We start from the raw sequence: 18,225 nt of genomic DNA on the forward strand, positions 1-18,225 counted from the left end.
TTCAATGGGGGGGGGGGGCTGGATGATAGAAATTCAAAGATCGAAGCTTAAATTTCAAATACCCTAGACTAAAATCTATTCCAGATTAATGTGGTCATCATGTTCATAATTTATTTTATATGCGGACGCGTGTACGTCAATCACTCTCTTTTAATAAAATTTAAGCTTGAATAAAGTTTGTATAAAAATCACGCTAAACGAGTTTATAATGTATAATAAATTAAATAAATTATTTTTTGATAAAACACTAGAGCGTTGTAAGTAAAATATTTTACGATTGGTAATAAATACATAAGTATTTTAAAAGACGATTCAAAAGTGTTTGTAGTACCGTGATTGCCTCGTTGGTCTTATGAAGATATAAGGGGAAAGTTCTCAAGGTAAAACTACTATAATAAACGAAATATATTTTTGTCTACAGCCTACCTACCAAAACACAACTACAGTTCACGAGAAGATTGCTCCGGCCAAATACAGCACAAACTACATTAATGCCCCCGGTTACGGCAGTCATTCCCCTGGGTACAATAGTCAGTCTCCTGGGTTTACGAGTGTGTCACCTGGCTACGGGAGGACCACCGGCCGTGCCAATTTTTCGGAACTTGACACTCTGTTGGATGACTTGAGCAACGCCAGATACGGAAATTATGCAGAGAAAACCACATTAACCGAAAGAAGTGGTGAGTGTTTCTATCTACTTATTTGTATATTTTAATTTATTTTTCATCTCATGTGCCATGTAATGACATCAATAATATAATAAGGATGTCTCTATGTAAAGGTTCTTCAAGGATTTCTCTTTCAAGTCTGAATAAGATCACTATTTTAGCGATTAGTCCGCTGTTGTACCTACATATTATTTGCATAGATTTAATGCCTAAAAGATTTACGTGTAAAAGAAAAGGTGGAAAGAAAATTATTCTGTTAAATGTTTTCTTAAAAAAAATATTCGTTACTGAATTGTTGAAGTCATTCGATCTTATTGTTCATTTTTTTTAAATAATTTACAGTTTTAGCCAATGTTTAAATTATATACGCTGGATTTGAAGATAGTTCTAAAACACTCCTTAATATCCCTTTGAGTAATTTGTTACTCGTGAACATGTCGATATGTGATCGAACTGAAGCGTTGTCACTTAAGATATAATTATAATGCCTACAATTAAGTTAATTTATATTAAGTTAATCAAAAGAGCTACAACTTAATGTAATGCCTTATTTATTTCTATTCTTTCTATGACATAAGATATTTAAATTAATAGCAGAATACAGCCAAAATATATTCTAAGGTGACATGACAAAATATTTTTTATGAAATCGAGTACACATAATCTAATTTACTGTAATAAATTTTAAAATATTAACGTTCACTAATAATTCTAAATCATCGCTTAATGCCGAGCTATTATAGGTATTTTCCTTATACCTACGAAATGATTGTCAATCATTTCGTAGGTATACTAATCCTAATTTAAATTACGAATTAAATTAAATTTTTAAATTAGGAATTTATTTAACGTTACCCTTTAATTGAAACTGATAAAAGTATTTCAATATTTGACCTTATACGAAATGATTGATGTGTACTGCTGTTCCTCATTATATTAAGAATTTGTTCAACGTATCCCCGTCGTTGAAACTGATGAAAGTATTTAAATGTATTAAGGCAATCGTTACTCATCGGTCAATTATAGCATGGAATCATAATTCAGGTCATAATCAAATTAAATTGATCACATCGCAGCCCACATACATAGTGCACATATTTTTGGCCATATACTGAGCTTATACCTATTATAAATGAATGTTCTCGTCTGCACTACCATTTTACTTTGTGATATGGTGGTTATCACTTACCATCAGATGGCCCATGAGTTCGTTCGCCTAGGTATATCATAAAAAGGCAAAGATTTTCTCGTGACAAAACTCTTGCACTTTATTATTCCGTCTCTGTAACAGATCGTTTTAAAAAACAATCAAATAAGATCGACTTTGGGCAAAAATTATTTTTTTACTACGAAGTGTTCTATTCATCAAACGTACAATCAAAGGTAATAAAATATAGAGAATATTCCTTAATTCGCAATAAAAATAATATTAAAACTTTCACTTTATACTGTTATGTTAGTCGCTATAGACATACGTATGAACCATTTATACAAACTTGTTGTCTTTGGCAAGGCCGGCTTTCCCTCCCAGATACTGAAATAGAGCGCCGATTTAATTGCACGTTGTTTAGCTTTTGGATTTATGCGCGTGCGCCGTTTGTCTTTACTTTGAAGTGTTTTATTTGCTGTTAAATATGTAACAAATGTTAGCTCAACTTTATCTACTCTTGTCTTAAATAAAAAGTGTATTTCATGCACTTTTTTAAATAACAACTCCAGAAAACTTTTATTACGAATTCAATCTTTTTTAATTGAACTTGGACAAAGGATTTCTTAAGCGGTTACAGTATCGGAGATAAAACGATAATTTAAAATGTTCAGATTATTTATATTATATAATTAATAGAAGAGTTTCCGTAAACGTGAATAGAAATTTATTATAAGTAAAAACTTTTAACATTTGTACAGATTATTCGAAAATTCAAATAAAATGAAATATTAACTATTCGATCAAAGATGATATAATAATACGTGACACTCATTCAACTACCAATCTTACAATATGGTCGCCGTAACGACATCTGGCACTGAGCTGACAGCGAAATTTCAACACACGACATTGAATTGCTCTAATGTTCTCAACATAACTATAATTCATGGAAATCCAGACTCTGTAACAATTTAATTGCGTTCAACTTTAAAATTATTGTAACATCTTCGAAAATTTCTTATTTTTATACTAGTTTTAATTTAGAACGCAGTTATTTTTGGAAATCTTGGGTCTAATTTCATGCGTTGAATGAAATACGTAAGAGACATTCTCGTCAAGAGACGTTACTTTATATTTTTAATATTTATATTGTTATTAGTTGGAGACATTTAGTACAAAATAATTTAGTCCTTGAATTTAGACTTTTGAACCTAATATATGTATCTGTAAGATTGCGTTAATTATTTACAAATATGTAAAAGATCAAACACAGACAAAACATGGACCAGTGATTAGAAAACGTGAATCTTGCTTAATTTGTATTTAAAAGTCATATCGTGCTCGGTAAACATTGGTGGTGGAGGAAAACACCGTGAACAAACCTGCATGTGGCCTACGAGATTCACCAACCATCGTAGCAGCGTGGTGGAGAAAGCTCGAAACCTTATCCTCAGAAAGGAGAAGAGGCCCAGTAACAATGTTCCAAACGCGTAATGTTTGAATTAATAATATTAAATTAATTAAAATCCTTTCAGGATAAACCAACGAGTAATATAATTATTTCAAGGTCGATATTATCTGAAATTCGTCCTCTGAAGAATATCCTCTTCTATATTGTGAATGATATATTTTTTTTTTATGGCATTGATTGGCGGACGAGCATATGGGCCACCTGATGGTAAGTGGTCACCACCGCCCATAGACAAAGGCGCTGTAAGAAATATTAACCATTCCTTACATCACCTATGCGCCACCAACATTGGGAACTAAGATGTTATGTCCCTTGTGCCTGTGATTACACTGGCTCACTCACCCTTCTTACCGGAACACAACAATACAGAGTACTGTTATTTGGCGGTAGAATATCTGATGAGTGGGCGGTACCTACCCAGACGGGCTTGCACAAAGCCCTACCACCAAGTAAATATAATATGAGGTCCGACTAATTTAGTATTGATTTTAATAATTAATTAATTATTTATTTATTACCAATTCTCAATTGACCGGCGTTTCTTGTATAGCTTAGATAACTTTTTTAAATAGTTTTCCGTATGGATTTTTAATAAACATAAAAACTGCTCCAAGTGTTATTTTTCTGTCTCATATCTACGCAAATACTTACTTCATTGCATATCCTTTTTATGTAGGAATTGGTGTGTAAAGTATTGATTTAGTTTTTAATTATTAATACTAAAGCCGCAATAATAAAAGAAGTATAAAAACCGTTGAAAGTGTTCAGTAAGATTAAATTTAGCCGGCCTTTTTGGCCTCAGGGTAAAGTCTTTGAACCGCAAGTTAAGAAAGAACAAAGAGGCCGCAAAACCATAAAATAAAAATTAAAGAAATATGTTTCATGTTTTATGATGCTAATTACTCTTATTTTTCATCGTCTCACGATGGTTGTATTTTTCTTTGAGTGAATCTTTCAATACGTATGATGGAGAATATAGAATGTTCAAATTATTTTTGGATAAAATATATCTCTATTTGTGTAAATAGAAGTCTTCATCCGAATGTTGAGTGGAGAGATCAGTTTAATATAGGGAGGTACACAGTTATACATATATTATTATTAAGTTGATATAAGTTAAGACCGACTATTGGTACGTGTGGTTGGTAGAGGAGAGGATCGTTAAGATCTCCGCTTGGTGTCGTATCCTCTGGCGAAAGCGGAAAACGTTCTGCCACAGATGTTGCCATAGATGTCTCAAAGTTATGTTCGTCAACTAATTACTTAAACATAATTACATCTTATAGCTAAATAACAAATTGTTTCCTTTGACGCTACATCACTATCATTAATTATTTTTTTATAAAGTAGACTTAATAAAGGAACAACAATGTATAAGACATAAAATAATGCGTTACAGTCATCATATTCGGTAACAAACACACAACAATAGTGGCCAATAGTTGGCCAGTAAGTACACACACATTAGTAAAGATGTATGCGAGTGTCAAGCGTAGCTGTTATGCACACCAAGATATTAAATTTAGCTCGTTTGTTTTAGTTCCTCTGTAGTGTGACACTATCTTGAAGTATAAATAATATAAGGTACAGAGTGGATAACGACAGGCGGCTGCCTTGCATAATATATTTTTTAGCACAGCAATCAACTGTATTGCTACGCCAATCTATCAGTCCTCTTCATCAGGTCATCTAAAAAAAACATCTAATCTAACCAATATTATGTTAAAATTGTGTTAACGTAACATCGCTCCCCGAGAACTTGGCAATAAGCTTTCTCGTTACCCTTTTAATTATCATTGAAGCGAATTTAAGCGTTTTATTATAGTTTTGGCTTTGGTTTTAGATATTTGTTTTGTTTCAATGAAATGCTTGCGATCTATGTTTTTTTCATTTGTTTGATATAATACTTGGCAATGGCGAAGAGACAAGTTTAAATCTGAACAATTAACTATTACGCTCTATTTAACATTAACAACTTACTGGTAATATTGACAATTAATGGTAAATTGATCGCCAATATACATTGTCACCTATATAAACTTTAGGCATACTTTGACTTTGCGATAAGGCGTCTGCATGCCCGTCTGGTACCAACCACTAATTAGATATTATACCGCCAACCAGCAAGCCAGTGAGCTAGTGTAATTACAGGCATAAGGGACACATCTTAGCTCCTCAGATTGCTGACGCGCCATTGTCTATGGGTGGTGATGACCACTTAACAGCAGGTGGCCCATTTGTTCGTCCGCCTACCAATATCATAAAATACGAAACACGACTGCGTCTCAAAAAGCTCGTAAAGCCGTTGGTCTTTTAACTTTGCGGTTTCGCCGAATTACCGTCTCATCAGAAAACGAATTCGACTAAGTTATAACAGTTACGATACGTTCCCAATTCTAATTTGATCGAACGCAACTGGATAGTTGTTTTGGTAGAATAGGAAAACGGCTAATTTGGCAACGATTACGTTTCGATTCGATTGCGATAAAGTTTGCGACAACTTGTTCGTAGAATTTACCTCTAAATCATGAACATGGTGAATTTACCCCCCAATTATTATATGTCCCGAGCAGTTGGCTAGTCTCTCTTGAGAATGACCGACGTCACCAAAATAGATAGAAGGACGTATTTAAAAAAAAATATATATGTCTAAACAAAACGAAACTGGTTACTATTTTATCACGTGATATAGAAGGCGTTATAAGTAACGCACGATTGCATTGAATAAACAATTTAGCGGTGATGTCAGCTTAATCAACTAACGGCTAATCGCATGCTTGCTATAAATAGATTTTGCTTATAAAACTGCAGCTGCTTGATACCTAATCGATGTTAGTATCTTTTGACTGCGATTTATCCAAGACTAAACAAATAAACGCAGATTTTGGCAGCCGATATTCGTAGTAGACGTATTTGGTGCTTGATAAAGATTTGTATTATTTTGGTATTGAATGAGTAAGACTTAATAAACAGACATAAAATATGTCGCTACTTTTTTTTTTTTAATAATTCATCTCGTGCTCCGTGGTGAAGAAAATCATCGTGAGAAAATTCAATCAATTGTCTCATTAATTTCATGTCTAATTTCAATAAAATTTTACCATCTTTGTTTCTCGCATTGGAGCAGCGTGGAGAAATGAACTCCAAACCTTCTCATCAAAGTGATAGGAGACCTTAATATCATACATATTTACATCTTACTTTTACTACTTTACTTTTTGGGATGTGTGGCTCAAATTATGTAACTGAATTTTAAATCACCTCAGCAACAACGATTAGGTTTTAATTTTGTACACATTATTGGTGTTGATGACTGTTCGATTATCAAATTATTTTTATAAGTAAAACTTAATTTATTGTAAAAAGTATTTTATGTCTTTTACAATAAAAGAGTTGTCTGCTACTGGCCACTACTACTTACTTCAGAGTGTTGCCAATTTAAAATATCTTCTTTAAAAGTCTCTTAAAATATTTATTTATTCGGTTAAATTGAACTGAGCTCTCTCTATTATTTACCCCCAACCTCCTACAATGACAATACATTCTAGTATAATATATTTTTGTTAATAAATCGATTAACTCATAATTCCGTAAGTGTTATTATAAAATAAATACGTCATAACGACGGTAGTACTAAATAACTAGGGGTGATCTAGATCTTATTAATCAGATGTCAATCATCAGTTATCAATAGTCATCAGAAGGATGCTTCTGAACACAATCATAACAGCATTATACATATTACAACAGCAACGATCAGAGTATTAGTATCTATATAATAAAAGTAGGTAAAGACAAAACAAACAGCACATCATTCAACTGTACTTTCAACCGATTTCTCAATTCGATTGTACTTTTTTATTTAATTCAAAACCAACAAATATATCATATATTTGTTGGTTTTGAATTCCGTAATTTTTGTACCTATTTTCGAAGATTCTTTTCCCGTTTGGGCACTTTTAAATTTGAAGCATAAATAACACCCCTGGATGAAAAATACGGGATTAAATTTTTTACGCGCTCGAATTTTATTTATAAATTACTTTTTCAGAGTATTATTTGAGGTTGAGTTTTTTGTTTAAATTTGGTTTGACTATCAATCTTTCCTTTGCTTTTTCGATATGAGATGGCGGATAAACAAGTCTCCACTCTATTCTTATTTCTTGTGTCACTTAAAACAATTGAATTCAGTAGATAAATATTTTAACTGTGAGTGAACTATCATTATCTCTCATTCACTCATTAGACCCGACTGCTCAGTAATGGTTATTTAATGAACAATCTTCTCAATCCACCTGTTTCAGTTCTCAAGAAAAGTCATGCCAGTTGAATGTATGTTACGTATCGTTGTTTAAAATAATTTGTTAAAATAAATAATTGTTATTCAATAACGTTTTTTATTGTTACAGATGGATATTCTCGTACGAATGGAGCTACTAGTCCGGCTTCGACGAGACCCACCGTAGATTCTCTATTGGATCAACTAAGTACCGACGTGCCCAATGGGTAAGTCTATACAGTAAGACTATATATAATATCTAATATAAACGTCAAAAGATCTTGTCTGTTTATTAAGACAACTCGTAAATATCCTACAACTGGGAGTAGATGTTCCTACTTCACTTTGAGTTAGTTAACTAGTATAAAAATGATGTGACTGCAAATCTAAATCCCAGACCTGAAAGATAAACGTTTTTCTTTTTTTGCCGTCAAGAAACGCTCAGTTGCCCAGAAATTGGCAATGTTTATACTCCAGTGCCAGAATATATCTAAGGTCATTGGAACTGTGCCTGAACCCTTTCCGATCGGATCGGACTTCCTGCGCACTTGGCTAGTCACCTTGGAGATTTATTTTATTAATATTAATCAAAAATTGGAAGGCAACCTGACGAACGTAACACCTGATATAAACGGTCCATAGGGCATAGAAATTGGTACTGTAAATTACATATACGCTACCAACATTGGGAACTAACATTCGATGTTCTTTGTTCGTATAATTTATATAACTCTGGCTCATTCGCCCTTTCGACCTGAACACAATACTACTCAGTATTGCTACTTGACTTAATATGTGGGTAGTACCTAACAAGACAGGACTGTTCAAAACCTCAACCACTAAGTAGGCGAAAGAATGGTCGCCGTTGTCGAAATTCAGACTGGTTCGTCGGCTGTGAAAGATTAACAGACAGATAGACAGACGTCGTTACTTTTATATTAGTATAGATTGTGTTTTTTTTATGGCATTGGTTGGCGGACGTGCATATGGGTCACCTGATGGTAAGTGGTCACCACCGCCCATAGACAAAGGCGCTGTAAGAAATATTAACCATTCCTTACATCACCTATGCGCCACCAACCTTGGGAACTAAGATGTTATATCCCTCGTGCCTGTGATTACACTGGCTCACTCACCCTTCTAACCGGAACACAACAATACATAGTACTGTTATTTGGCGGTAGAATATATGATGAGTGGGTGGTACCTACCCAGACGGGCTTGCACAAAGCCCTACCACCAAGTAATTTATGTGTATTAATTTTGTGATCACCTCAATATATTTTATTCGAATAATTGATTGTAGTGGTCTAAGAACTTATTATTTATAAACATGTGTTCCGATGACATGTAGGAATAAATAATAATAAATATATACATGTAAATATACATTGAAATGAACTAAAACATAGCGCTATACATCATCATTACATAGTATAAAACAAAGTCGCTTACCGCTGTTTGTCCCTATGTATGCTTAGATATTTAAACATCACACAACGGATTTTGATGCGGTTGTTTAGATTGATTCAAGAGGAAGGTTTTATACGCATAATACATATTCAATATAGGTAGTAGAGAAACACTGTTGAGTTTTAGAGGTTTCTGAAGTGATGTCTTAAATAAACACATTTTTTGCGCTTACATTGCAAATACTGGCTGAACCCTACGAGATTGATCTAAATAATGTACTACAAAATTATACACTTTAAAAAGGTCGCGATGGTATATGCCTATCTCTTAGGGATATCCTACGACAACCATTTTTTATCCTTTACTTTTTACGAGAAATAATGGCTTATTTTCGAAGCGATTTTAAGCAATACAGCATTCATCCTTATCCAATTAAGCTTAAATACGTTGTGCATTTAATATAGATCAATATGGCCCTTTACATCATATAATTTAAATGAATATTTTCGAACATATTACAGATTAAAAATGCTGGGACATAGCGGTTTGTATTGTTTAATGAAAAAAAAGCTGTAAACGTTGTAAGACATTCTGTAGTACATTTAGTATCAGCATTGCACTCATGCGAAGCCGGGGCGGGTCACTAGTAAAACATAAAGTAAATATAATAGATTTAATAGACCAAATAATTATGACTGACAACGCAAGACGTGCCAAAGGCGTGTAACGAAGTCAACTTTCATAATATTCTGGTTTCGTTGACATGTATTTGAGTTAAAGAACTGCCAACAATAAATATTACAGAAAGCATAATGATTTTGAAATTGACTATAACTGCCAATATTTCTCAATGCAAGGATTTGCGCTATTATTATTTTTTTTAATATTATAGCATAGCATTTACTTGGTTGTAAAGCTTTGTGCAATCCCGTCTAGGTAGGTACCATACACTCATTATATATTCTACCATACAACAATGATTAGTATTGTTGTGTTTTATATTAATGGATGAGTACCTACATGCATAAGGGACATATAATCTTAGTTTCCCGTAGTTTGTGGCTCATTGGCTATGTAAAATCGTTAACATTTCTTACAGTAGCAATATCTTTGGGCAGAGGTGACTACTCACCATCATTTGAACTAAAAATATGTTAAGCAAAATGTAAGCGCGTCAATCACTAATATTAATTAATCCTTCAAAATGTTTACCCGTTATTGATATTAGGCCAAAGGAGGGATCTTCTCGGTTTTGGTAGGGCTTTGTGCAAGCCCGTCTGGGTAGGTACCACCCATTCATCAGATACTCTACCGCCAAACAGCAGTACCCAATATTGTTGTGTTCCGGTTAGAAGGGTGAGTGAGCCAGTGTAATTACAGGCACAAGGGACGTATTATCTTAGTTTCCAGGTTTGGTGGCACATTGGTGATGTAAGCAATGGTTAATATTTCATACAACGCCATTGTCTATGGGCGGTAGTGGCACTCACCATCAGGTGACCCATATGAACGTCCGCCTACAGATATCATAAAAAAAAAATCAACGGAATTCCGAACATATATTTTTTTATTATTATTAAAAAATACTCTTTTAATATTAAATGAAATGGTCCTGAAGCGAGGACACGTCTATTTCTAAGGTGTACTATCATCGAAACAATCAATATGATATATCTCATGGCGAAGAGACCTTCGCTGAGCACTGGGACTTTTACAAGTTGTTATTCATACAAACTTTATTAATAACTATTTTAAGCGTTCAGTTTTGTACTACAAATACATTTATTTATTATTTATTTATTTATTAATAATTTTATGCACCCAAACTAAAAATTACAATATTGCTACACAAAGTTGCATGAGGTGCAACAGGCGGCCTTATCGCTCAGCAGCGATCTCTTCCAGGCAACCTTTGGGCAGAGGATCATTATATTTACATATATGCGAATACATTTATTAACAAGTAACTAAAAATTGCCAAGATTCAGAAAATTAAGTCATTTTTATTTGTTCAATATAGAAGCATTATACTGAATTATATTCGATTTGATTGTCAAGTTAAACGTTCCGAAAAGAAAATACCCTGACTTACTAAATACTCAGCGGGGATATTATTTAGTATTCTCGTAAATTTAAATCTTAATATATTAAAGTAAATACAGTATAAATTAATAAATTAAATTACAGACTATGCAATTGGTCGATATAAATATATGTTATGTAAAAATGTACAAACTCAATGCCTCCAATTCGAAATCAATTTCACGTGTCTTCCAACATGGCTATGGACAAGTGGATATTGGCGCGTGCACGGAGCCGTGTGGAAACGTATTTTCGTGGCGTATCCGCAAATAACGCGCTACGTCACACGCTTGGTGTAATAATCGCTAGGCGATTGGCCAGCTGTCTTGTGGGACAAGAAATATATATTACGGTAGTGTCAGAACGAAACACAATAGTCGTTCTTATAATTCCTTAGATACATTTAAATTTCGTAGCGACACTTAATTAATTATAAGGTTTATGTTTGTTTAAATTGTATTTAAATGTACATATATGATTCGTATTTGGAACTTTCTTTTTATTTTCAATGTATTTTCTTGTCCTCCATAGAGCGTAAACAATTTGTAAAATGTTCCTTTACGACTTTAACCCACCTCAGTGCAAGACCACGTTGCATTGCACTTGAGAAGTAATTTATTAGGAAGACCAAAGCGTGGGTATCACGTGCAATATGAAATAGAATAAATAATAAATAAATAAGTAAATAAATATCGGACAACAACACATACATTACTCTGATCCCAATGTACGTAGCTAAAGCACTTGTGTTATGGAAATATAAATATTATAAATCAGAAGTAACGACGGTAACACAAACATCCAGACCCAAGACAACACAGAAACAACATAGAGACAACATGAAAACCGGTTTACGCACTATTCGACAACGAAGGTCGTCGAATAGGTAGGCGGACGGAAAAATGCCCATAGATATTGGTGCCGTAAAAATATTAACCACTCCAATGCGTCACCAACCTTGGACTAAACTAAGATGTTATACCCCTTTTGCCTGTAGTTACATTGGCTCACTTACCCTTCAAACCGAATTACAACAAACAGAAATACTCAGTATAGTATTGCTGTTTGGCGGTAGAATATCTGATGAGTGGGTGGTACGCACCGGTCTTGCACAAGTCCTAATACCATGTAAAGTAGATAATATTTTAGTTTGAATAATTAGTTTCTAAAGTTTTTCTTCAGAAATAGAGATTAGTTTTCAAGGCGTTAAAAGAATTTAATGTATATTTTGTCGTACATTCAGATTTATATTTAAAGGACCCTGAATATTAGTTCGCGTTCGAGCAGATGTTGATTTACGATTTCCGCCTGCTGTCGAGCTGAAGTCGATATGTAATAAAATAGTTGCCATTCTAAATCTGAGCGACTGTTAGAAAAGTTCATTGACTTGTCCTTATAGTCGAGAGTATGTGTTTGCGAATTTATTTTATTTCAAACTTAACTTAGTCAGCATGAAGATATATCTTTTAGGTTATCCAAGGAAATTATTTAATTCTTTTAGTGTAACTTTAAACTTACTTTCGACAGTAGGTTAGTTTCGTATTTGTGGATTTACGTCCCCTCGAGCATTATTCAGGCCACAATTAATCTTTTAGTTTTAGAAAAAAACTGTTCATTCATGTAAAAAGCTTAAGTTTTATTGATTATTTATTTATAACATTTACTAAAACATAGTTTATAATAAAATTATAACGATAATTACATAACACAATCACATAACGAAATTAACAGGACTGGTTTACACCTTACTACCCCCCAAACCAATCAAGTTACAGTGACAGGCTAGGACATAGGCGACGGGGGAAGTACCGGCGGAACCTAGAATGTAGTGGACAACAGCCTTTAAAATGAAACACCTTTTAATCCTATAATAAAAACATATATTAGATTAATTTAGTAAGATTATTATACTTAAAAGATAAAACCAAATTAACAATAAAAAAATTACGACTAGAGTACCAAAATGTATAAGTTATTTTATAATAACACTTCTAATACTCACTATATGCAGAAATATACATTGATAAAAAATATATTTAATGGTCGTAACCAGATAGCTTGTATACCCCTGGGTACAATCGTAGTCTCCCAGGGAAGCCGGTATCGCAGAAAGACAATATATTTAATTGACATGATACTTAGTCAATGGAAATATTATAGTACTGAACTTACGCGCTTTGTATCTGTAGTCGGATAGCCTATAATTAAAATAATAACAATTCAAATTAAAATAATTTTGCAATTTAAATTTTTTTTTTTTTTGTTTTCGAGTGCAAACATAAAGAACAAAATAATCCTGTCTATGCCTGATGAATTCGTTACAATACATTTCGCCATGCTTACGTTTTAATTTCAAATACTGTTCTATAAATCAACTTCTGGAACAATCCAACCGTAATGATAGTCTATATTTACATTGTAATATTATAATAATTGTTCTTGGCACCATAGACTCCTGCGCACGTCTCTGAATAATTAGTAAATAGAGTTTCTACGTTTAATACACCTGGCTAGGCATTTCCGAATGATATATTAAAGGAATATGTTTTCATGTATTGTTAGGTATATGATTTACTAAATTGTTCATTTGTAAGGATATAAATCAAATCAGGGTGTGTCCGTCTGTCACGCAGATTACCATAGAGACGTAATGCCAAGTACATATTCAGCCAATTGGCCAATACGTCGTTCTGTAAATAAAGCAGAAACAATCTATCTGTCTGGTTATTTTGATTGATGTTTATTTTAATGACAGCTTTCTCCGTTCGGAAATATATCAAAGTAGTGGCATCAGGTGTAAGGCATAAAAAAGCCTATGTCCTTCCTTGGAGTTCAAGCTTGCTTCATACCAAAACAGCTCAGTAGTTTGGCCGTGATACAGCTACAGACAGACAGAGTTATATTGGCATTTATAATATTAGTATAGATTAGCTTAAACTTTCACTACCCATGTTGGCAACGCTTTGTAAACCCCAGGAATGGTATTACGCTTCTAACAATGCCAATGACAATTTATATATAGAGGCGATCACTTAAAATTAGGTGCACCAAGTAAGAAAACGTCTGCCTTCCTGCTATTAATAATAAAATATCATAATTAGTTAATCATTTGTATACTTAAACCTATTTTGGATATTAAGATGAGTCGTACATTGATCATTCAACATTATTGGATCGATATACGTAATCTATGTTATCTATGGTAGGTGGACAAAGTAAAATACCGAGCATAGATATAATTATATCTTGTGTTAAGAAAAGGGGTAAAAATAATTTTGTAATTAGTTATTTTATTTGTTACCAGTCGGGCATCAGTATCCCCAGTTCCACCGTCATCTTCTGGCACCTTACCACGACCAGGAACCAAGCAGGTTACGGTGACCGTCCAGGAAACCGTGGTAGAACCGGCGCAACCTCCGCAACCGCAACCCCAGCCATCAGTGGCCGCAGTAACGACAGTTCGTCACCATCACGCTTCCAGTGCTACTAAAGAGCTTGACGATCTCATGGCGTCTCTCTCTGACTTCAAGGTTGGTAAAGCCTAGTATAAGTTTAGTAAGGCCTAATTCTAGTAGGGCTTGAATTTTAAAGCTAGTGTCCCACTTGCCATGGATTTAAAAAAATAGGGCAAGTCTTTTGAGCCGTATGCGTAAGGTAGGAAACAAAATGACTTGAATTTGTATTTAAAATATTGCATGAATTATTATATTATGCGAACCGAGATAGCCCGATGGCTAGAAAACCTAAATGTAAAACGAATTTTTAGTTCAAATTGACGCAAGCACCACTGAATTTTCATGTGCTTAATTTATGTTTACAATTAATGTCGTTTTTAACAGTGAAGGAATACATCGTAAGGAAACATGCATGTGTATACTTTCTTTGAAACTCTGTCACTGAAATTAGCTTCTGACCTTTTTAAACAGAGAGGAGACCTTACACCGGCAGTGCCTATTACTTCCGTTTTTATATATATATATATTATTGCTATATTATTATCCAAAATATAATCAGTTACTTCGTTATACCTTTTTGAATGTATATTGAAAATAGTGACATAAACAAATATAATAATCTCACCTATGGTTAGAAAATACGTACGGCGAAATCACATCTATGAACCTTAATGTGCAGATGATCAAGGATTATAAATCCTGAGAACACATTTAAACAACACAATTGTTTGGTCGCGTTGGTATTGTGAACTCGATTCGAAACTCACAATTAACATTAATAGTGTTTTTTAACTTAACATTTATTATTACGGCTAAAAATTACAAATGAAACCAAATATATAACGTAATGACATTATATTTATTACATATACGTTTGATTCAATGTCTATTAATAATTCGTTTTAAATTAAACGTATATATGTATAATTATTTATGTTGTTTAGAGTAATAAGAAAATCTCAATTTGAGGACAGCGCCAGCTGCCAGAAAGATACTTGACCTGGTATCAAGAACACGATAAAGTGATTCAGTGAATTGAGGTCTTCGCTATCTAAATCCGAATTTCATTCATAGCACAATGTCAAAAGGTTCAGCGATGTGCCAATTTTATATGAACTTATCTCTGTTTAAATTAATTTTATAATCAGTTATCACATGAATCATCATTGTAAGGCGTTATATAGGGCGGCTGCTGTCATGGCCACCTCGGCACACTGCACTACACTTTTCCGTTTATTATAATATTTACTACTCGCCTTTCTTGGTCCACGGCTATTTCCAGCCTTGCGAGCAGTCGTCACTCCAGCACTCGCGTCGTCTCACTCACACCCGTCGAAACGCTCATATCTAAAGATAGTACGGGTGTTACATCACAGGCGTAGTGGGGCTGTGATCTTATAATATTAGAGTACATAGACAAAGATTTCACTAGCACCGCATTCGCTCCAGACCGCTTCGTTCGACCAGTTCAGTACGTTACCGCGAAATATAAACTTCGAGTTGGACTATACAGCCCAAATCGAAGTTTCATTGACATTGATCAATTTCTCTATTGTTACCAAAATAAATAATAAACTCTGGATTCTGCTATATTCGTTTTCCAATTCTTAGGTAAGCGGTGCAGGTGCAGCTCCAGGGGTAGAAAGCGGTACTCACGTTTACCGAGAGAAGCGTGCTTGGCAGGAACAATACCGCAGCAACCCGCGGCAACCCGAATCCGCATCTTTAGAGCATATGCTCGGATCTCTCCGAGCAGACATGAGCCGTCAAGGAGTACAAACCCCCCAGAAGGGATGCTGCAACGCCTGCGAGAAGCCCATCGTCGGACAGGTGGATATGAAGCTGCAATACGAAAGTGCAATATAAATTGTTAATAGTGATAACGGCCAGTGAACATATTAACGGTTGTCTGTCTCAGGTCATCACAGCGTTGGGCCGCACTTGGCATCCGGAACATTTCACATGCGCTCACTGCAATCAAGAATTAGGCACGAGGAACTTCTTCGAGCGGGACAGCAGACCATACTGCGAGCCCGACTACCATAACCTCTTCTCGCCGCGATGCGCTTATTGCAACGGACCCATTCTCGACGTTAGTGTCAACGACCAAACTATAATCTGACACTAACGTCGACAGATCATTGAGATACCTTTGTGTTTCGTTTACAGAAATGCGTGACAGCTCTCGAGAAGACTTGGCACACAGAACACTTCTTCTGTGCTCAGTGCGGCCAGCAGTTTGGTGAGGAGGGATTCCACGAAAAGGATGGCAAACCATACTGCCGGGCTGACTACTTTGATATGTTTGCGCCCAAGTGTGGTGGTTGCAACAAACCTATCATGGAAAATTACATTTCTGCCCTCAACACTCAATGGCATCCAGACTGCTTCGTATGCAAGGTCAGTATCTCAATACTTGTAACACACTCGCGGAATCGATCGCAGCTGGTAATAAATGACAGGTAGGTACAATATTTACATTACAGGAAAAAATCCCTACGCCAGGTTGAGTATACTACCCAATGTTTTCTAACAAGTTCGTTTAACTCCTGAACTGTTAGAAGAATTAAAATAACTTAATTGATGTTTTGGTCTCCCAGGACTGCCAAAATCCCGTTAAGGGAAAAACATTCTATGCCATGGAAGGAAAACCGGTATGCCCAACTTGCGCCGGAGTAGATGAAGAAGAATAAAGGATGAAAGCCTTTCCCCCCTCAAAATGAATGCCCTCCCCCACTTTTTTTACAGCTATGCTCGTCGGCATGACGGAGAGATGCACTACAAATGAATGAACATAAACACGACAAAAACACAGATGCTATTTAATAACAATCGCAATAATTTCTAGTCTTTAGCATATTTCATAGGGAATCGTAAATTATGTAATATATTTTTGTAATATTATTGTAATGTTAAGGTTTATAAAATAAAGAGAACAAAAAAAATAAAAAAAATAAAAAAAAAATAACAACAAAACAAAATGATAATGAAAATGAATGGAATAGTGGACAGTGTTGTGTCCCTTCACGCATTGACCGCCCGTCAAGGTCACCTGCGTACGCGCATCGTACGGCAATGACCTCTTATCAATATACATACATAGTTATCCACCCGGAAGGTCGATGTCTAAAACTCAAAGAAATGGTAAACGGGGTCAAGTGCTAGGCGTGTAGTGTTTCCCGGCGGAACGTTGCCGAAAATAAGTCGCGTATGACGTCACTGGCATCGCAGCCACACAGGCTAATGTGGATCGGGCAGATTTGTTTATGGGCCAGCCAATGATTCTCTATTTATAATATGGTGCAGTCTTTATATGCACTATCGCTAAGCGCAAAGAAATAAGAATTTAAATAAATTAACTCGAAATAAATGCATGCATAAAAAAAAACATACATATTACAGATTATATAAAGAAAAACAATTTCAGAACGATCTCTTTTAACGTTCGCAAATAAGTTTCATGAAAATAGATTAATGTTAAAAAATAAGTTGATAGATAAACGTAATATCGGTGGATTCGTGCCAATGGCGTGTTACAGGAAACTAAATCAAAAGGAGCAATTTAACAATGTCGTTATATTCCTATAATTATAACACATATATTTGTTTTCAGCCGCGTTAATTGAAATCGCAATGAATTTATTACATAAGACACGTTTTTGTAAATATTTTTACAAACGTTTTCAACGTGCCTATATTTTTTGTTT

The 18,225-nt window shown here is 34.5% G+C and overlaps 1 protein-coding gene across 5 annotated transcripts in view; it reads left to right on the plus strand.

Annotated features, from left to right (window-relative positions):
* LOC113404791 (paxillin) overlaps positions 1-18,225 on the plus strand; it is a 66,763-nt gene that overhangs the window by 45,063 nt on the left and 3,475 nt on the right. For 4 of the 5 annotated variants that reach the window (XM_026645820.2, XM_026645819.2, XM_026645816.2 and 1 more), the window contains exons 3-8: positions 422-680; positions 7,699-7,795; positions 14,368-14,593; positions 16,130-16,348; positions 16,437-16,610; positions 16,688-16,918. In XM_026645820.2, the coding sequence (XP_026501605.1) occupies positions 422-680; positions 7,699-7,795; positions 14,368-14,593; positions 16,130-16,348; positions 16,437-16,610; positions 16,688-16,918 (1,206 nt within the window). Of the gene's footprint in view, positions 1-421; positions 681-7,698; positions 7,796-14,367; positions 14,594-16,129; positions 16,349-16,436; positions 16,611-16,687; positions 16,919-17,118; positions 17,369-18,225 lie in introns of those variants that run through there. The other variant, XM_026645822.2, reaches the window with a different exon arrangement.

Source organism: Vanessa tameamea, chromosome 8 (assembly GCF_037043105.1).
Source record: "Vanessa tameamea isolate UH-Manoa-2023 chromosome 8, ilVanTame1 primary haplotype, whole genome shotgun sequence".
Classification (NCBI taxonomy): Eukaryota; Metazoa; Arthropoda; class Insecta; order Lepidoptera; family Nymphalidae; genus Vanessa; species Vanessa tameamea.